At 44.3% G+C, this 22535-nt stretch overlaps 1 protein-coding gene across 1 annotated transcript in view; it reads left to right on the top strand.

Annotated features, from left to right (window-relative positions):
- Positions 1 to 21215, top strand: part of LOC119421970 (NACHT, LRR and PYD domains-containing protein 12-like) — a 79335-nt gene extending 58120 nt beyond the window's left edge. The window contains exons 7-10 of the mRNA XM_037689326.1: positions 7261 to 7437; positions 7686 to 7862; positions 18071 to 18244; positions 21071 to 21215. Coding sequence (XP_037545254.1) covers positions 7261 to 7437; positions 7686 to 7862; positions 18071 to 18244; positions 21071 to 21215 — 673 coding nt within the window. The remainder of the gene's footprint in view (positions 1 to 7260; positions 7438 to 7685; positions 7863 to 18070; positions 18245 to 21070) is intronic.
- Positions 21216 to 22535: the final 1320 nt, after the last annotated feature.

Consider the following 22535-nt stretch of genomic DNA (forward strand, 5'->3'; position numbering starts at 1 on the left):
AGGTCAGAACTAAATCAAGAGTGTGATGATAAGAATGAGTAGATGTGCGGACGTTTTGGGTAAAACCAAATGAGTCTATTAAATTATTAAAGGCTATGCTTAAGCTATCACTCTCAACATCTACATGAATATTGAAATCACCCATTATGATGATTTTATCAGTATTTAATAATAAGTCAGTTAATAATTCTGAGAATTCAGACAAAAACTGAGAGTAAGCGCCTGGTGGACGATATATAACAACTAGTAAAAGTGACTTTTCTGATTTCCATTTTGGATGAGAAAGACTGAGGGACAGTGATTCAAAAGAATCATAAGTAATAACTGATTTGGCATTAATCAATAATCCTGACTGAAAAATAGAAGCTACTCCTCCACCTCGGCCAGTTGTTCTAGGAACATGAAATTTTAAATAATTAACAGGAGTGGATTCATTTATACTAACAAAATCCTCCTGTTGTAGCCAAGTTTCTGTTAGACAGAATAAATCAATATGATGATCAGTTATCAGTTCATTAACTAACAGGGATTTAGAGGAAAGAGATCTGATGTTCAATAATCCACATTTAATGGTTTTATGATTTTGCTCTGGTAAAGTAACTGTGTTTATTTTAATCAGATTTTTATGGTTTATATTTTTAGAGCTGATTTTTAGTTTATTTAATTTGATCCGTGGGTGAGTTGACACTGTTTCAATGGGGGTGTGGGTGGGTAGCAGAGGAGAAGCATCAGAGAGGTGTGGAGGACTACAACTCTGCTTCCTGGACTGGACCCTGGGTTGTCAATAATTTGGGGGATAAACAAAATCAGCCATATTTCTAGAAAGAAGAGCGGCTCCGTCCAAAGTGGGATGGATGCCATCTCTCCGCATCAGACCAGGTTTTCCCCAGAAAGAACTCCAGTTATCTATCCACACGACGACATACGGCTAAACATGTCATCGCTAGTCAGGTTGGGGAGTTAAAAGAAGGTCAGCCAGAGGGCATGAAGAAGGCTTTAACGTTTTAAAAATTGCAGTCAGTTCACTAAAGGGCACAGGCTTAAAATATTAAAAGACAGAATGACAAACTGATGGAGCCACTGAATCCACACAAGACAGAGGAGACAATCTAAGATCAGAAATTTTGTTTCTGAAAAATGACAGGAAGTCTTCACAGAGGTTGGATGAAGGTATAGCAGTGTTTCTGTCACATGGACATATAAGAGATTTTAATGTGTTGAAAAGCACATGTGGTTTGTGGCAGTTTGAGGAAACTAGATTTGACAAGAAACTACATTTTGCAGCTTTAACAGCTCTCTGATACTTTGTACTTAGCAAGTACGTCTATAAATATTTGCAAAGACACCTGAAAATGATCCTTCCTCCACCGGCGCTCGGCGCGCCTACACTCATGTTTGAGTTTGTATGTGCGTTCATCCAACCAGGGTTGTGTCTTTGACTTTGATCGCTTCAGCTTAAGTGGAGCAACTGAGTCCAAAGCCTCCGTGCAAGTTTCATTAAAATTAGAAATCAGTTTATCTAGAGTAAGATTTTACGAATCAAGATTATATGTTTCGCTAAAAATGTCAGAGAATAAACATGTTGTATGAGAGTTTATCATGCATATTCAGCGTGCCGGGTGCAGGGGCTGACCACACTCTAGGACAGCGTGATAGAGAACAGTTTAGCGAAGTGATCAGAAAATATGTTTCACAGGTCTCAGTCATGTTTACATTAATCCCAAAGGACAGCACCAAGTACAGGGTGTGTCCTTTTTCATGCGTCATGTCCGACACCAACTGTGTAAGGTTAAAAGACTCGATCAAATTTAAAAAGTCATTGGCCAGTGGTATGGTTTTACAGCAGACATGAATATTGAAGTCCCCAACAATCAGAAAATGATCATGTCTCAGCAATAGACCTGTCACAAAGTCTGTAAAATCCTGAATAAAATCTTTGTTGAATTTAGGCAGTCGATACACAAGAGCGCACAGGATTGGACTGTCAGAGATAATCAGAAAAGTCTGTAGTTCAAAGCTGGAAAAAGAGTCTACCAGTACATGTTGGTAGGTGTATCTGGATTTGTATATTGTTGCTAACCCCCCACCTCTGCCCGTCATCTGAGGAGAGTTTAGACAGAGACATTCAGGAAGTAGAAGTTTTGAGAAAGGTGCAAACTCACCGACTTGGAGCCAAGTCTCCGTAAGCAGCATAAAATCCAGTTTAGGAGACATACCATACCATACCATTTTATTTATAAAGCACTTTAAACAGTGATAGGGCCAACCAAAGTGCTGTACAAACAGAAACAAACAGGCAAAGCACACAGCAACACATAACATAACGTAAAATCAAAATTATTCTTCTTTCGACTGTTCCCTTTTTTAGGGGTCGCCACAGTGAACTAAGTCACACGAAGACTTGGCAGTTATTTTTACACCAGATGTCCTTCCTGACGCAACCACAGACCACCGAGCTACCACAGCCCTCTGTGTGGAGCAGAGAGCTACTATCTAGGACACTCGGAGGAGCAGATGGTGGGGGTTAAGGGCCTTGCTCAAGAGCCTAGAGTGAGACGAATGAGGGTAGGGTCAGGTGTGGGTACTTCACATACCCCACCCACATTTTTGATGTTGTCGGTACCGGGGCTTGAACCGGCGATCTTCCGATCACAGGCCCACCATCTCTAACCTCTGCGCCACCACTCCCTAACGTAAAATCAAAATATAGAAAAATAATAATAGCAGATAATAACATAATGATTAGCACAGTGTGATGCAAACAGGATCAACACAAATCATACAGTGTTGAAAGCCAGGTAATAGTAGTGGGTTTTAAAGTAGGATTTAAAAACTGTGAGGGAGGGGGCCTGCCTGACAAGCAGAGGTAACTCATTCCAAAGTCTTGGTCCTGCTACAGAGAAGGCCCTGTTACCTTTGTGCTTAAGACGGGTTCCTGGAACTGAGAGAAGCAACTGGTCCGCTGACCTCAGAGAACGTGATGGGACATACTGCTGCAGCAGATCAATGAGACAGGAGGGTGCAGAGCTGTTCAGTGATTTATAGACATACAAGAGTATTTTTAACTGTATATGAAAGTGAACCGGTAGCCAGTGCAGGGAGGCCAAAACTGGTGTAATGTGCTCTCTTTTGCCAGTACTGGTTAAAAATCGGGCTGCTGCATTCTGGACCAGTTGTAGTCGTGCAATGGAGGTCTGACTGATACCAAACAGGAGCGAGTTGCAGTAATCGAGCCTGGATGTTATGAATGCATGTGTTACTGTCTCCAGGTTATTTTTGGACAATATGGGCTTCAGCTTAGACAGCCGCCTCAGTTGGAAAAAGCATGATTTAACAATCATGTTTACATGACTGTTAAGTTTCAAGGAAGGGTTCATTATCACTCCCATATTAGTGACTCTTTTGCCCCTTTTGCACTGCCCCTAATCAGCCCCAACTCTGCTCAGCCCTGCACACCCCTACTCAGCCTGGCTCAGCTCAGCCTGGATTTGCACCTGCACTTTAGGACCGATTCTGGAGGCGTGTCCAGAATCCAAGTCCTGCTAATGAGAGTTCTGCTATGAGTTACTCAAAGCAGTCTGCTCCTCAGATAAATCATATTAAATTATTATTTTTATATATGAATGTTTCTGTTAACTTATTTTATATATGAATATTTCTGTTCAGTGCCCTGAGACGACTTCTGTTGTGACTTGGCACTGTATAAATAAACTGAACTGAATTAAATCTGATGAACCAGATTCTACAAAAAACATTTATATTTCAATCTAAAAAAGTTAAGTCTGGTCCTCTGGACATTCAAAAAACAAAACAAACAAACAAAAATGTAGAAACGTTTCGTCTTTCATCCGAAAGACTTCTTCAGTCTGAGGAGCTGTATTCAGCTCATAGCTATTTATAAAAGACTGAGCTGAATACAGCACCTCAGACTGAACAAGTCTTTCGAATGAAAGAAGAAACGTTTCTACTTTTTTGTTTTTGTTTGTTTTGTTTTTGAACGTCCAGAGGACCAGACTTAACTTTTTTAGATTTTTTTTACCTGGATTATTGAGCATGCATCAGGATATCTATATTTAAAATTCTATATTTTTCTTCATCATTTGATCTATTTGCACTTATTGTGGTTTTGTTTCTTGTATACAGATTATTTCTTGTATACAAATTATTTCTTGTATACAGATTATTTTTAGCTTTGAATTAAAGTTTAGATTTGATTTAAAGCTTTAATTTAAAGTGTAAATCTTGTTTTGTGATTTGTACATCTGTGGGTTAGAATAAAGTTGAACCAAAGGCTGTGTCTCGTCTTGAAACATGTTTGAGGGAAATATGAGAGATTCAATAATTTTGTCTTTTTATAATTTTTCAGTTGAATTAACTTTAATTAACAGATTATTTAATAAAGTCAAAGGGAAAACAGGATTTCACAATAAAGCCGGCACTGTTTATTTATTTTTAATCTTCACTGATTAAAAAAAACTTATATTTTATACATAAAATGTTTAAAAAATAATAATTTTCCACCCCCTCCATCCTGCCAGGGCTCGAATCCAGCCTTTGTGAGCAAGTGAGGCCAGGGCTCGAGGTTTGGCCTCGCGGGCTTCAACGGCTCTGCAGCTCGTGTGAACCTCCGCGGTGACACCGCTTGCTCAAATTTTATAGTCGGTCACCAAACACAAAAAATGCCTGGACTTCAGAATTAAACACTGCGTTGTCATTATTGTTTTTAAAATCTTAAAAATAGATCCAGCCGCTGCTACGCATCCAGAGAAATTGCAAACGGCGGCTCAGTGAAAAGTTTCTGAGATCCAGTGACTCCTCCCCCTGACCAATCAGAGTCCTGCATTCACGTTTCAATCCGGACTCAGCTCAACTGAGCTCACTCAGTCCCACCAGAGAATCAGGGACGAAAAGAGGTCCTGAATCAGTCTCAAATCAGCTAAAAATACTAGCTAAAGTGCTGGTGCAGAAGGGTTCTTTCTGTGGCGGGCTGCCCAGAATTGGGTCTTATTAGGGGTAGTGCAAAAGGGGCATTAGTTTCTCTAACTGGGCTAGTGTGGAAAGGTTGATGCAGTGGTTCATGATCATGTCGTTGGGAGGGAACAACATGACTTCAGACTTCTTCTCATTGAAACTTGACATTTAAAGCCATCCAGTCTCTGATGTCAGCCAGGCAGTCAAGCAGAGGTTGAATAGAGCATGTTCCATTACCAGAGGACCACAACCAACTATTAAGCTTAACACAAGTTTAATAAAAGTTTTTTATTGAAAGAGACTGGTCCTGTGGTTTATTTTGATCTATTTCCATCCTCGTCGCCTGTCACTGGAATGATAATTTTCTTGATGTATTCCATCACTTTAATGGAGTCGACAAACACCTTGTCTGTCCCTCCATGTGTGATGTGAAGCCGTGACGGGAAAAGATGACCATACCGGGCCACCGGCTGGTTCCGCAGTAGAGATACACCGATCCCATACCAATATCGGTATCAGTACCGATAAAATAAAATAAAAGCTTCTGGATCGGGTATCGGTGACAATGTGACCAATCCATGACTGGGAGGATCTATTCACTCTAATTCTATGCTTTGTGCTTTGAGTGATGTCACGTTCTAGCTTACTGACTGAGCAAATTAAAGTTGTGTTGTTTTTGCATGTTTGGCCATGCTTTTGAAGTTCTTGGTGTGTTTAAGTGTGCTGTTATGGTGCAGAGTTTTCAATAAATTTGTAATTCAGTACATTCATGTCTGCATTTAACAAAACAAATGTTTTAAGTTAATTCAGCACTTGGTTTGTAAGTTCAAAGAATCCAGGTAGACAACAAAAATGACTAAATCATGTCATCTGGACCTCTTTCAGAAATGGGTCCAGATGACATGATTTAGCCATTTTTGTTAATTCAGCACTGTTTTTCTGTATCAGATCGGTATCGGATTGGTATAGACGGATACTAAACCGCATGTATCGGTATCGGATCTGAAGTGAAAAAAAGTGGATCGTGCATCCCTATTCCGCAGGAGCTGTTTTGAATCCGTGAATGCCTCTTGTGCCCTCGCTACACCTGGGGTGTATTCAGCTGCCATGAATATGGTTGATTCTTTGAAGTGGAGCTAGCCACCACTGTGGGCCCGCCAAAATATTTCCACACGTTCTTGATGGTGATGAAGCCTGGCCACGATAACTCTGGATCCTCCATCCGAGCTTCCTCTGTCTGGTACGTGTAATCAATCAGTGGCAATTTATCCAGTTTTAGGACTTCCATTAGCATTTAGTAATCATAGTAGATGAACATTCACCCACCAACTCAGGAAGTCCTTTATTTCTGATATTATCATGACTTGTATTTCCCTTCATGGATTCAAACTGTTTTTTAAGTCCATCGACTTCACTCTTTAACTCCGTCACCGTCCCACGCAGCTTCTCCATCTCGTCCAAGCACAAGGACAGACAGTTCTCAGTCTCTGAAACACCAAGTTTAACTTGGTCAAACTCTGCTCTGAGGTCCGCAATGATGTTTGCAATTCAGTTTTGATCAAATTAAAATCATCCGTCAGAGCTGCTCTTATTTCCATCCTATGATTTCAGATTTAATTGAGGCCAGAGTGTCTGACCTCAGAGACGACTCATCTGTCCCTCCAGAGCTCAGTGAAGGTGGGACTGACGCACCTGCAGGTCCACCTGCTCCTCCATCATGGCGACCCAAGGCTGCTGCAGTGATAATAGGCCACGGGGGAGAAGAGACCACAGATTTTGACATTTTTTGTTTAGAGGCCATATCACAAGTTTGTTGATTCAGTTACATGGTGACACCAGTCTCAGAGACAAAATCCAGCTTGAAGGCAGCGAGGATATAATCATAAAAAGCAGTTTTTCAGCGGGGCCGACGGGAGCTCAGCCAAAATGCAGCTCACATGTCCACCGCCATGTTGATCTCCCTGTTAGCTTAGAGACAAACGAGACAAACAACCATTCAATCTCTCACTCACACCTAGAGACAATTGCCAATCAGTCTAACATACATGGTTTTGGTCAGTGGGAGAAAACCGGAGTACCTGAAGAAAGCCCACATATGCACGGAGAGAACATGCAAACTCCACCCAGAATTGTCCCGGATCGGGATTTGAACTGGAGACCTTCTCACTGAGTGGCAACAGCTTGTCATTGTTGTCATTCATATTAATTGACTATTTAACTCTGCAACTTGTTTGAGTGCTATAACCTGCATCTTGTTGGCTTTGATTACACATTTTATTCTCCTTTCAGACTGAGGACATGCAGGTTGTCAAAGTTCAGCTGTTCTGCTCTGGCCTCAGCTCTGAAATGCAATCCCTCCTATCTGACATGCCTGGACCTGACTGGAAACAAAAACATGGGGGATTCTGGAGTGAGGAAACTCTGTCATTTTCTGAAAACTCCACAGTGTAAACTGAAGACTCTGAGGTTAGATAACACATTTCAAATGTACACTGAAAAAAGTTATCATTTTAAAGTTGTCTAGACATTTAAGTTGATTTTTTTTCTCAGAGCTTTAACATTTTTTTCCAACTGAGTTTAAAAGCTGAATTTCTTAATTTTTGTTATAATGAAGCAGGAGCATGTTGTCATATTTATGCTAGCTCTTTATGTTGTTCTGTTTGAATGTTTTAACCTGTTGACTTTATCTCTCATTTCAAAAATGTTTTATTTAGATTGGAACGCTGCAAGCTAACAGAGATCAGCTGCTTTTGTTTGGTCTCAGCTCTGAAGTCCAACCCATCCCATTTGACAGACTTAGATCTGAGTAACAACTACAATCTTGAGGATCCTGGAGTGAAGGAGATCTGTGGTTTCCTGGAGAGTCCATACTGTGAACTGAACACTCTGAGGTCAGACACTACATTTTACATTTACATTGGGGGCGGCTATGGCTAAGTGGTTAGAGCAGTCGTCCTCCTGTGGAACAGTTGGGGGTTCAATTCCACCAGCAGTCACATGTTGAAGTGTCCCTGTTGACACTGAACCCCTCATTGCCTCCAATGTCTGTCCCATTGGTGTATGACTGTGATCTAAAGCACTGATTAATCTCTACAGATTCAGATTATTTTTGTAGAGATCTAGTCGAGTGCTGTATGAATGTGTGGAGGTAAATGAGGGCACAGGTTGTGTTGTAAAGAGCTTTGAGTATCTTGATTAGGGATGCACCAATCCACTTTTTTTTTAACTTCCGATCCGATCCTGATCCCCCAAAAAACTGGATATCGGCTGATACCGATCCAGTTCCGATATCATGATCATCATGGATTTGATATGAGGCTGTAATAATCTCCTCTCAGGTACAATTTGTACAAATATATGCATGCATGTCCAAAAAGGCAACTTGAGGTAAGTTTTATTAATGTTGGATACGTTTCAAAGTTAGAATTAAATCCTGCTAACACAAAACATGTTTTTTTATTCCTAGCTTTAAAGTGGATATTTAAGTGATTATTTAAGTGACTGTTTAAAGTTATTTTATATATATTTTTTAAATAAGGTGGAGATTAAAAAAAAAAAACTTCTTTCTGCACTCTTTTCATCCAGTGTTTTCTTTTTGATAAATTTGTTTTGTTTATTTTGTCTTAAATGAATGAATAAATGAATTAAATTAAAAAAAAATTAAATGTCATTAAACATCTGCTAAGTTCATTGCATAAACCAATACCAACATGTTTTTAGTATTTTACGTCACTTTAGCTGTTTTTTTTATTTTTTATATTTATATATAATTTTCTTGTCATTTTCAAATCATGTTTTTTTTATGATTGTCTACTGTTGTACTGATAAATATCTCCTGGAGGGTAAACTATATCTTGGGTGCAAGTATCAAGCTGTGAAATCCTTCGTTTTCTACAACTAATAGCAGTTGGTCATTAATTATGATGAAGTTTATCAACTTCTCGGTAAAGATTCAAGCTCTGGGGCTTCAGCGATGTCTTCTTCTTGTTCAATCTGCAGCAGGCAGCCTGATTTCGGTTAGCCGCGCTCAGTCTGTCCCTCCTCAGAGACGGGCAGACTGAGCGGGGCAGATTAGACGCGGCTGGCCGGGGTCGGGTTGCCTGCTAAGGGTTCAGTGAGTGGAGCAGACCGCTGAAACCATGGAGCTCGAATGGCCACGTAAAACTAACTTTCCCGCGGTTTAATGTGGTGCTATGGCTCTGCAGACATTGCACATTGCTGTCTTGTTTTGTGGTGTTTTTAGTGTAAAATACTTCCACACAGCGGACATGTTACAATGAAAAGTGGTTAGCCATTAGCCACAGTGCTGCTAACTCAGTCCTCATGTTGTAGCTGGCTGCAAACTATGAAATGGATTTTCTTTTTTCTTTTTTTTCCCCCCTTGTCCTGTCCGGCATTGTGACACTTAGAATTATTGTCTGAGTGTCAAAGTGATGCCCAACAGATTTACTTTCACAAGCAGAGCATTATGGCTGGCCTTAATGCTCCACTTGATATATAAATTAAATTTTATTAGAATATGCTTTGGGTTTGTTTCAGATGTAATGGCCACGGGGGACGGAAAACAAAGAAGATAATAAAGTAGAAAAGTGAGAGAAGAGTTAAAATGTAAAGAAGGAGATAGGAATAGAGGAGAGAGAGGGATAAAGAGAACACAAATCAACATCATTGAAGTCTGCCTCTAGACCTGCCCAAAGAGAAAAAAAAACAAAAAACGAGAAAACCAAGAAACCACAACAACAAACAACTTATATAATGATAGTTATAACATCATTAGAAAGTATTTTATACATTACATGGTAATACAATATATATTTGATGGCCACCACAAACCAACTGAGTGTGTATCTGATAAACACCTGAATCTAAACACCTGTGTGAGCATGCTTATCACTAAAAGGTTTCTCCATAAAATTGTTCAAAAGTGGATGTGGGGACCCATAAACCCATCCCCACAGGACACGAAGGTTACACAGGGAAGCCCGGAACCACAGACACACAGCGGCCCCCAAGCCCGGAACTCCGGTAGTCCCCCAACAGGGACACCCGCACCCCCCAGACAGAGAAGCAAAGGGAAGCCCCGGGTGATCCCCAGCAACCACAATGCAGAAACCCCCAGGAGGCGGTAGCGACGAGTCAACAGGCCCCGCCGGCAACCCGCCCCTCCAGAGTGGATCCGACCATGGACATCAAGCCCCGAGTCCCGAGGTCATACCACCCCCCAACAGAGGCCCGACAGAGCCAGGGCACCCAGGCCCCCGCAGGCAGCCTCCAGGGCGGGCCTGCACACACCCCACCACCCAGCCCCAGCTGCTGAGAGCCGCCAATGCACCGGCGGCAGGGGGGCCCACCTCCGGGGGGGGGGGAGCACGACCCACCAAATGGGGGGCCAAAACTGGTCCAAGAGAGGGGGGCCACCCAAAACCCAACCTGAGACAAACAGGCACACAGAGACAGCCCGACAGAGCCTCTGTTGGGCCGTCCATGCACCCCACCTGCCCAATAGTGACCGCAAGCCGGCCCCAGGCCGGGGGCCAGAGAAGCAGGGAGCAGCAGCTGAGAAAGGCCGGCCCAGCACACCAATGCATCCCTAAAGCCCCACACCACAGGCCCGGAGAAGCCCCGGCATGCCACCCATGCACCCCCCCCCACACACACACACACACACACACAGCACCCCACACCGTGATTGTCACATCAGGGTGACCAGCCAGCACTTTGTCGAAGTGAAGCCACGCCCCCGACCGCCACCACGCACTACCAACGACCACACACACACAACCACAGCTGACCTCCCACCAGAACCCGGCAGCCACCCCAGCCAAAGGGCTGGCCATCAGAACCAGGAACACTGATCAAAGGATCCAAACAATCCAGGGAGAACCGGAGCACCAGCCCCACCCCCAATCGCCCCCAAAGGCCCAATACCCACCCACAGCCCAGATCCCAACCAGGCAGCCTAACCCCCCCACCCCCCACCCCACCCCACCCAGATCCCAAATGTCAGACAGAGAATGAGGGTTTAAGAAAAGCTGGAAGACCCAACTCCTCCCTCCTTCTGCAGTAGGAGAGGCGAAGGCAGAACTTCAACCACCTGGCTGCAGCTTCTCAGTCCCAGGACAGGTTTAGTCCGAAAGGCACCGCACCAGATCGCAGCTCCCTCCATCTGGACAGGCTTGAGCAAAAACAGGTGAGCAGAGTCTGAGTGAGTCTCCTGCTGGGTTCAGGTTTTGGTCGGTTCGTACTGTCAGGGTTTTTAAGGCAGATCATGACAGGAGAACCCAGTTGCGCAGGCAGGACTCAGGAGACAGACGTATAAAATAAAATACTTTAAATAATAATAATAAATCAAAAAGCTGACATGGCAGCAAAACTTACAAAACAGATTCGGGAACAGGATTAAACAGGATCAGACAGGCAGGGCAGGACAGGCAATACCCAACGACGAAACAACATCGACAGAACTAACAGACAGACTTTATATACACAAACAGGACATGACACAGGTGACGATAATCAGACAATCAATACAGAGACACAAGGGAGAACAGACAGGGGAAGGCCCACTAGATGGTGCCATCCCTACAGGTACAACACACGGCTGGAAAAACAGTTCTCTGCAAACGACCCTGCCTCTGTCTGGAGGGGGCTGAAAGAGATAACTAATTACAAGCCCAGAGCACCTCATTCTACAGACAATCTCAAACTGGCAAACGATCTGAACGACTTCTATTCACGCTTTGAAGTTATGGACTCACATTCCTCCATCCTCCACACCAACCTCAGCTCAATTGGTTTAACCACTTGGGACTGCCCTCGACAACCCCCTGCTATCTCTGTACAAGAGGATGAAGTAAGGAGGCTTTTTAAAAGGCTGAACACACATAAGGCTGCAGGCCCAGATCTTGTGTCACCCTCCACACTGAGACATTGTGCAGGAGAGTTGGCTTCGGTCTTCACAGGGATCTTCAACTCTTCTCTGGAGTCATGCCACGTCCCAGCCTGTTTCAAGTCCTCCATCATCGTCCCTGTCCCCAAGAAGCCACATGTCACAGGACTAAATGACTACAGACCTGTAGCTCTCACGTCTGTAGTCATGAAAACCTTTGAACGTTTGGTTTCATCTCACCTCAAGTCCATCACCAACCCCCTCCTGGACCCCCTGCAGTTTGCCTACAGGGCCAACAGGTCTGTAGATGATGCAATAAACCTGGCTCTTCACTTCATCCTGCAGCACCTGGACTCCCCAGAAACCTACGCCAGGATCCTGTTCGTGGACTTCAGCTCTGCATTTAACACCATCCTCCCTGCTCTGCTCCAAGACAAGCTCTCCCTGCTCCATGTACCTGAGTCCACCTGCAGGTGGATAACAGACTTCCTGACAGACCAGAGTCAGTGCGTGCGGCTGGGGAGAGCTGTCTCGGACACAAACTGTAAGCACAGGATCTCCACAGGGCTGTGTGCATTCCCCCCTGCTTTTCTCCCTGTACACCAACTGCTGCACCTCCAGCCATGACTCTGTGAAACTTATTAAGTTTGCAGATGACACCACCCTCATCGGGCTCATCTCGGACGGTGATGAGTCTGCATACAGGAGGGAGGTGGACCAGCTGGTGACCTGGTGCAACAGCAACAACCTGGAACTCAATGCCCGGAAGACAGTGGAGATGATTGTGGATTTCAGGAAAGCCACAGCCCCTCTGCCCCCCCTCACCTGTAATGATACCTCCATCACCACTGCGAACTCTTATCGGTTCCTCTGCACCACCATCACCCAGGACCTCAAGTGGGAGCTGACCATCAGCTCCCTCATCAAGAAGGCCCAGCAGAGACTGTACTTCCTACGACAGCTGAAGAAGGCCAAGCTGCCGGCCAAGCTGATGGTGCAGTTTGTTGAGGGAGACCAGTTTTCCCTCTGCGTGTTCGTTTGATCGGACGGATACTGCTCCGGAGACTTCACCTTGGTTTAATAGGATTTATTTTAAACAAAGTTAAAGCACAAGACAAAACAGAAAGACAGAACACAGACTGAAATGCATTTCAGGAGACAGACAGAGTACATCACCTTGAAGTCATTAAAGATGGCTACCCAGGAGTGTGTCTAACTTTACTTCCTCATTACACAATGTTATAAACCTTTCCTAAGCCTGTCCCCCTTTGGGGGAGGATCTTCTTTCGATTGGATAATCATCTGCTCACTCATACTGTTGCCATGACATCAAGCTCCTCCTATGCCCCTTCTCCTCAGAGTGATGAAATGGTTTAACTATCTGTATCTTTTGGGAGAGTTTTTAACTGCCCCTAGAATGTGAAACCCCACACCCGTCTTTGTTCAAAACAAGTTACCCCACATTACTCGTTGTCCAAAACAAATTAAGTCATACTACCACACCCACCTTGTCTCTATGTGACAACACATCTATAATGAAAAGGGAGTAAACACCATAAACTGATTAATTTAATTGACTTTAAACCCACCATAAGTAAATAAGTAATTTCCCATTTCCACAAGTTCTACACGGCCATCATCGAGTCCATCCTCAGCTCCTCCATCACGGTGTGGTACGCCGGGGCCACTGCCAGGGACAGACTCAGACTGTAGCGCGTTGTGCGCTCAGCTGAGAAGGTGATAGGCTGCAGCCTTCCATCCCTCCACGACCTGTACGTCTCCAGGACTGTGAGGCGAGCAGGTCGGATCACAGCTGACCCTGCTCACCCTGCACACGGTCTGTTCGAACCACTCCCCTCAGCCAGGAGGCTTCGGTCCATTCAGACCAGAACCTCCTGCCATAAGAACAGTTTCTTCCCCTCTGCTGTTGGACTCCTGAACACTCATAATGTTACCTCATAATTTCTGCTTTGGTCACATTACATCTGTATTATAATTGAATACTCCATCTGTACTGTTTTCTAAGCTTTTATATTGTTTTCTATTGTATGGGTGTACACTTGTTTTACGTTATGTTTTCATTTTTACTTTATTTATGGGTGTACACATGTTTTATGTTATGTTTTCATTTTTACTTTATTTTACGTTATTACTATTCGCACCTTTATGTCGAAGCAAATTCCTAGTTTGTGAACCTCGTTCATTGACATGGCAATAATAAACTGATTCTGAATTTCTTACACCTAAATGCAGTACACACCAAAATGAAAGTCAGTACCTCACTTATTATTCAATTTTTCATGCTCACAACATGGATGGACGGACGGACGGACGGACGGACAGACTGGGGGTGTTTTCAGTTCCCTCTTTTTGCTCAGTGACTGGGGACAATAACTAGTTACAGTATGTTTTGCACAGGTATCTATTATTTTAATCCTGTTTTATGCTAAACACTGATTTAAACTTAAACATCTTGTTAAGGTCAAAGCAGGGGTTGGACCAGATACTGACAAATAAAAGGGGGTAAAGTAAATAAAACTATTTATTTAAATAAATAAGAAACAAAGGGCTGACATGACAACAACTCACAAAAACACAGGAGGAAAAAACACAGTGAGGCACGAGGAGGATAGATATCCAACAAAGTGAAGACAATGAGCTGCTGCTGGAATGTTGATTATAAGAGATTTAAATAGAACTGAGGGAGACAGAAAAGTGACAGTAACTGGGATGATTGCTAATTAGAAACAGGTGTGAGTGATAACTGACTGAGGGTGACACAGAAACACAAGGAGCTGAACCAAAACACAAAGAAGCCCCCCCCCCCCCCCCCCCCAAAAAAAAAAAAAAAAACCTCGGAGACAACGGAACCAAAAAGGCTGTGGCAGGCAATGGGACTGCAGTAGAGGAACCTATGGAAACTGCAGTGGCGGATGAGACCACAGAGGGAGCTGCAGCAGACGACGATGAACCAGAGATTGCTGCAGCAGAAGAACCCATGGAGGCTGCAGCAGGGGACGAAGAACCACTGATGGGTGCTGCAGCAGACGATGAGACTGGTGAGACTACAGCAGGTAATGAGGATGCAGGCGGTGAAAACAACGAGGCTGCAGCAGAAGACCCTATTGGAAGCTGCAGTGGTGGGAACTGCAGAGGTAGATGATGAATGGGTGACGATGAACCAGGGATGGAAGCTGCAGCAGACGATGGGACTACAGAGGAAGGAGCTGCAACAGCTAGAGGCTTGGGGCTTACTAGAGCAGTAGCAGCTGCTGGACCAGAGGCAGGTGGAATGTCATTGTCTACCCCCATGGAGACACAGGAAGAAGGTGGGGCGACTTACGCCCCTCTGAGGCACTGGAGTGAGAGACAAGTAGGGCATCTTGTCCAACCCCCACGGAAACACAGGAAGTAGGTGGATCGTCATTCTTAACACCCATGGAGACACAGGAAGATGGAGCGTTGGCACTAACTCCAGCGGAGACACATGGAGGTGGGGCATCAAGACTAACCCCTATGGAGACACATGGAGGTGGGCTGAGTCCTCCAGAAAGGTGATCTCCTCCCTCCCTCGTACATCAAGTGTAGTGATGGGAGGATCTCGGGATCTGGGCTGGGTTGAAGCTGCCTCAGAGCTGGTTATTTTCTTATTTTAAACACATTTACATCTAAACACTGTTTAAATGAGCAGCAGCTGGACAAAAATGTTTCCACTTACATGTTAAGAACTTCTTCAAGAAACAAATATTGATCCAAAGAAGAGCCCAAAGCCATATCCTGATGCATGCTGAATAATCCAGGTAAAAAAAAAAATCTAAAAAAGTTTAATCTGGTCCTCTGGACATTCAAATAACAACAAAAAAAAAGTAAAACAACAAAAAAATATATTGAAATGTTTCGTCTTTCATCCGAAAGACTTCCTCGGTCTGAGGTGCTGTATTCAGCTCAGTCTCTTAAATAGCACCTTCTCAGAGTGGATCAACCAGTTTGCTGCTGACAACCAAAACCAGCTGCTCACATGATCAAGAAGGACCATCAGCCTAATGATGGATCATTAGCACACTGATGGCTGTTTACTATTCACAGAGGGCTGAGTGATACTAGCAATCACAGCATTGTAAGAGGGGGACAGTTGAACCCGGAGGCCTCCACCCCTGTTTAATGATGGACGGTTTCTTTTCACAAAGATGGCCTCCTTTACTCCTCTCTCAAACCATCGTTCCTCTCTGTCCAGGATGTGAACATCTTCATCCCTGAAAGAGTGACCGCTGGCCTGGAGATGAGTGTAGACCGCAGAATCCTGGCCTGATGATGTTGATCTTCTGTGTTGGGCCATCCTTTTTGCCAGTGGCTGTTTAGTTTCCCCGATGTAAGACTGATCACAGCCCTCCTGACACTGAACAGCATACACAACATTACTCTGTTTGTGCTGGGGGACTGGATCTTTGGGATGAACCAGTCTTTGCTGTAATGTATTTTTGGGTTTAAAAGCCACTGGGACGTTGTGTTTAGAAAATAAATGTCTCACTTTCTCTGATACTCCCTCAACATACGGAATGACCACTGGTCTGGGTCTGGGTTCCTCCTTTTCACCTGATGGCTGACTGGAGTCCGGTTTGGGTTTCTTCTCTACTTTCAGGAAGGCTCAGTTAGGATATCCACATTGCTCTAGAGCCTGTTTTGTGTGGGATTTCTCCTTCTGCCTGGCTTCTGAGTTAGTGGGGACACTGTCTGCTCTGTGGTACAGAGTCCTGATGACTCCTAACTTGTGTTCCAAAGGGTGATGGGAGTCAAACTGCAAATACTGGTCTGTGTGGGCGGGTTTGTGGTACACCTCAGTTTGCAAATGTCCTCTATAAGAGACTGAGACCTCACAGTCCAAGAAAGCCAACCTGCCATTTTTTACATCTTCTCGTGTGAACTTGATGTATTTATCCAGAGATGATGTGGTCAGTTGGACTTCCTGAAATTTAATTTTAACCCAGGTGTCATCCAGACACCTGGGTTAGAGTCCAAAGCCATCACTTTCTTTTATCAAACATTTGCTCTTTAGAAAATAATCCCATTCCCTTCTCCTGACCAACTTTAACACCTTATCACAGCTATTTTTATCAGCATGTTTTGCCATATTTTAGATGGAGACAAAATGCATAATAAAGTTTTTTTGCACTTTTAAGCGTGAACACAAATGCACATGAGCAGGTTGTACTCGTTACATGTGGACTTCGGGAAGCAGTTTTAGCAGTTGCTCATGCAACACATTGCCACAAAAGACTTGTGTGCTGGTTGCCGCCTGTTTAGGTGTTGAAGTCATCACTTTTTTATTGAAGCAGCAACATGTCGTTTAAATTAATGGGAACATTTTGACTTGTTCCATTTGGTTCATTTCAATTCAATTCGATTCAAAAATACTTTATTAATCCCAGAGGGAAATTATTTGTTGCTGTAACTCGTTATCCTCATTTCATTAAGAGATGTTATAGATACTGATGGCTGTAGACAGGAAGGATCTCTTGTAAAGGTCCATCCCACAGTGGATCCTAAGAAACTGGCTGCAGATGCCATCTGATCCGTCCACCCAGACTCGGCTGGCCTCTTAGTTCCCCCGGGCTGTAGGACCGTCCGAATGCCGGGCAGAACTCCTTCCAGAGCGATGACCACTCCTCCCAGCAGTCTGCTGAGCTCCTCGTCGCTGCGGACAGCCAACTGTAGGTGCCAAGGGACGATCCTGTCCTTCTGATGTCATGAGCCGTGTTTCCTGCTAGTTCCAGGATCTCAGTGGTCAGGCACTCGAGCACAGCTGGCAGGTAGACGAGAATGCATCCACAGAACATCCTTTCAACTCATTTGAGATTTGGGGCTGTAGTTGAGATATTATTTGAGCTTTGAGATGTTAATCAGCTGCTGTTGGTTGTAGAAAACCGCCTTGTTGCCATGGTTACGCCTCATAACAAATGTCCATAACTAAAAATGTTCCAGTAAAAATCCTTCCAGCTGCACAGCATCCGATACCAGAGGAAACAATCATCCAAAAAATGTGATTTACATCCAGAAAAAGAGGAATTAATGTTTCCAAAAGCAAAATCTCAGAATGAAAGTAACAGAGCTGCTCCAAAATGCAGCCACCTTGAGCGGCGCAATTCTAGAACAACACTCATTTAACCTGCACCCTCTTAGCTTAGCTCACATATTGTGTGTCTTTGTTTTCAGATTGAGGACCTGCAAATTGTCACGGCTCAGCTGTTCTGCTCTGGTCTCAGCCCTGAAGTCCAATCCCTCCCGTCTCACACAACTGGACCTGAGCAACAACAGCTTGCAGGATTCAGATGTTCGGCAGCTGTTGGATCTGGTGAAGAGTCCTGACTACAAATTGGAGTCTCTGAGGTCAGTAGATGGTTGGAGTCATTCCAAGCTGCTGTCCTCACCATTTTAAATAACTCAGTTAGGTTTCCTTTTTATTGGGTTAGGATTCTGCTAAACTGTCATTGTTCTCCACGTCCACTTAGGAAGTGGCAAATTTGTAAATCCTTCGGTGTGACTCAGTCATGATGCTGCTGTGCAGCAAATCGTTTTCCTGCTGTGATATTTTCCAGTATTTCTGAGACGCTCTGCTGTCCCCTCACCAAGCTTGTTACCAGCAGCATATTCCGACAAAGTTCTACCTCATGTATTTTATATTAGCACTGTTTTCATACATGCATGTTGTGTATGTGTTTGTATTAGAGCTGGCAAGCCCGGCCCTGCCAGACCCGAATTCAGGGTGGGCCGGGGCATGATAATGTGCTGGATGGGCGGGCCGGTCGGTGTCGGGCTTTTGATTGCGTCAGTGGATCAGCTGCGATCCAATTATATGGCAACATGGCTTGCTTAACATTCCAAATATATGGCAATGTGGTTTGCCATACAATCACCAGCCACACGTGGCCATTTCATCGCGAGCTGACTGGCCTTGAAAGAGATACAATAAAGTTCAGCTAACTTCAGATGGGACTGTACTGCCAGGAAGCGATCCATCGCCCAAATAGACGTTAATTCAGCCGCTGTACTCAGCGGACGCGCATGGCCGATCACCCAAACAGGTGAGATCCCAAAGCAGACATGTCAGAGCAGGATTTAATGCACTTTGATGGCCATAAAAGGACAAACACCCCCTCAGCTCCGATCTTCTGCCCCTTTTATTCAGCCGTGTGTGTCCGCTGACTATAAATAACTATATAAGCAGTCAAAGATTAATTACCAATGTTGTTTTTTTGCATTGTGGTTGCTGGGGCTCGCCTAGGGCTTCCCTTTGCTTCTCTCTCTGGGGTTGCGGGTGTCCCTGTTGGGGGACTCCTGGAGCTCAAGGCTTGGGGACCGCTGTGTGTCTGTGGCTCCGGTCTTCCCTGTGTTACCATTGTGTCCTGTGGGGACGGGTCTGTGGGTCCCCACATCCACTATTGAACATTTTTATGGAGAAACCTTATAGTGACAACATGCTCGTACAGGTGTTTAGATTCAGGTGTTTATCAGATACACACTCAGTTGGGTTGTGGTGGCCACTAAATATATCTTGTGTTGCCATGTACTGTATAAAATATGTTCTAATGATGTTATAAGTATCATTATATATGTTGTTTGTTGTTGTGGTTTCTCGGTTTTGTCTTGTTTTTATTTTTTGTTTTCTTTCCGCAGGTCTAGAGCAGACTTCAATGATGTTGATTTGTGTTCTCTTTATCCCTCTCTGCTCCTCTATTCCTATCTCCTTCTTTACCCTTCTGCCACTTTTCCGCTTTGTTTTCTTCTTTGTTTTTCATCCCCATGTCCATTACATCTGAAGCATGCCCAAAACAAATTCTAATAAAGTTTTATTTATATATGAAGTGGAGCATTAAGTCCAGCCATAATGCTCTGCTTGTGAAAGTAAATCTGTTGGGCATCACTTTGACACTCAGACAATAATTCTGAGTGTCACAATGCCGGACGGGGCGGGGGGGGGGATTATGTTTTTTTTTCGGGTTCAGACCTGTAATTACTGTTAATTCGTCGGGTTGGGTGACGTTCGGAAATGATGGCTATGGGCTGGGGCCGGGTCGGCTCGGATTTTTGAGTCCGAATGCAACTCTAGTTTGTATACAGGTTGCTCTGATTGGAAAGCAGATTAAATTGCATAAAGTATGAAATTCTGTTTATAAAATTTGGGCACATAATCACTAGGGCTTTGTCCTGGCAAGACTTTCTCAGAGCATATCAGGATGAAGGATGAGTTGATGAAGGAACTGAGGGTGGAATTAAGTTATAATCTCAGAATGAGGCCAGCATGAGCACATCCATCCCTAGACAATTTAGTGACTTAGGCAAGAATCTAGGTGAAGCCTCTTCAGTTTTCTAAATCTCATTAGCAATTTATATATATTCACACAAGAAACTAAAAGCTCTTCAAGATATTTCATTTTTAGAAACCAGGTTGTCCAATTAAAACAGTTAACAGCAATATAATGGATTTAAAATAAAGTATCTAAACCATTATATTTCACAACATAAACCCTGTAGATGCCACCACAGTGTGAAAAAGTTTTCAGCAGAGCCCTGCTCACTCGAAAGGTCCTCAGTCTCCTCATCACATAGAGGAGACTTTGGCCCTTGTGTACAGCATTTGTGTTACGATAACACCCAGGTCAGGTATTTGTAATCCACCCAGCTCGATGTTCAAACCCTGGATGTTCACTGGTATTGGGGTTGTGGCCTTCCTGTAGCTGAACAACATCCCCTGGTGGTGCTGATATAAAGGTGGTTAACCTTAACATGGACGGCAGCTCCCCCCGGCTTCTCTGTAGTCTTTTATCATCAAACTGACCCGTTTTTCGAACCGGACTAAAGTTAGTCCCCTTCCAACCAAATTCGGTGTTCAGTGACTCAGACAACCGGATGGGACCATCCAGAAAATTATTTCGGCCCAGGACCGGCTGCTCCCACCCCACCAGTCACGCTAAGCACACCCTGCCGGCCAGGTGACTCCTCGAGTTGGGGAGTCATCGCACGAAGGTCCGGTGTTTTTTTTTTCTCTCTCTCTAGACCCCAACGAACTTCTCATCTGGACCTTGTGGTTCTGCCTGGTTCCAACAACAATCGTTGGATGGTATTTTGCTGGCTTTTTTGCTGGTTTTCTGCTGGACTGGCTCCTCATGGCGTCTTCATTCGGTGTGGGGGAAGTGTACCTGTGTCCCTGAACAGGACCAAAACCAAACCGAGTTGGCTGTGGGGGACTTCGTCTTCAATAGAGCCGTTCACAGCCTCGGTGAGCAGCCCGTTACCTTTAAACGAAGGACTGTCCACCTCTGTGGGAATCGCTGTGTTTCGTCTGGAGAAGCCGCTCTGATGTTTAGAAGCAACGCCGGAACCAGACCGGAGCAGAACTGAGCCAGGGACAACTTCAGCCTCTTCGGTCAGTCTCGTAGTTTTCACCGGGGGTGCCTCTCGTGCTGTCGGATGCAGAGGTGACGTGCAGAGAAGCGAGGAGGAGCAGCGCTGCGTGGTGCTCGAGAGAAGTTTGGAGTTTGCATCGGAGTTGTTGCAGGCCTCCATCCATACTCACCTGGATAATAATTAATTTTATTCCGGATCACGCTGTTGCCTCCTGTTGACCTGAAATGAGCTAGGACCATGCCTTTCATTTCAGGAGGATTTTCTGGCAGCTCGCTCTGCTATTTGCTGCGAATGATCTGTTTCTGCCTGTTGGTTCTGGACCCAGCTTCTGTTTCCCATGGGAGTATCCATCCATCTTCATTGGGGGGCCAGAGCCCCCCTCAGCCCAACTCAAACTACAGTTGGGCCACCTCGTCGGGTTTGTTTGCCCATTTGATTTGTGACGCTTTATGGTCTGAGACTTTTCTTCACCATTCATATTATTGTCATTATTTTCAGATCTCAGATTATCTGGAGTCACTGATTCTTGTTAATACACCTGGATCTGCCCATCACTGCAACTTTCACTGTTTTTGGGTTCTGAATGATCGCGTCTTCATTAATGTTTCTCATGGTTCGATTATAGGGGCTAATTGTCACACTGTTAACTCCTGTAATTACACATCAGTCACGAAAAACTCAAGAAAATGTCTGATAATAATGTTGTTACTGCTGTCAGGGATTCAGCCCAATCCTGGACCCTCCACTAATAACAGCACACCAAATGACTTTAAAAACATGTCAGGACTTCATTTTTCTGCATGTAAACACTCGTAGTCTTCAGAGAAAACTTGATGCCTTGAAAATTCTGGTCAGTTCTTCTGGGGCAAATGTAATCTTCATCTCTGAAACCTGGCTCAACAAATCTGTACTCAATAATGACCTGGTAATCAATGGATTTAACATCTATCGCTGTGATCATCAAAAAAAAGGGGGTGGGGGAGGCTGAATGGTGTTGGAAGCACTGGAAAATTCTGAAAACAAAGTCCTCAAAGTGCTTCCTGGCTAATCCAGGTGGGAGAGGGATCTGTGCAAGAGCTATATGATTGCATCATCCACTCCAGTGCCCGGACAATATGCAAACTGCAGGGGATCCAGTTCGGAGCTTATCTAAGTCAAATGGCCTGAAGTGGTTAGGCCAGCGCCATAGAGAGAGAGAGAGTTGTGACACTCTTTGAACTCCCTGATACGCGGTCACGTGATTCATGCAGCTCTCAATAGTTCCAAATAGTTC

Source organism: Nematolebias whitei, chromosome 15 (assembly GCF_014905685.2).
Source record: "Nematolebias whitei isolate Nwh7 chromosome 15, NemWhi1, whole genome shotgun sequence".
Lineage (NCBI taxonomy): Eukaryota > Metazoa > Chordata > Actinopteri > Cyprinodontiformes > Rivulidae > Nematolebias > Nematolebias whitei.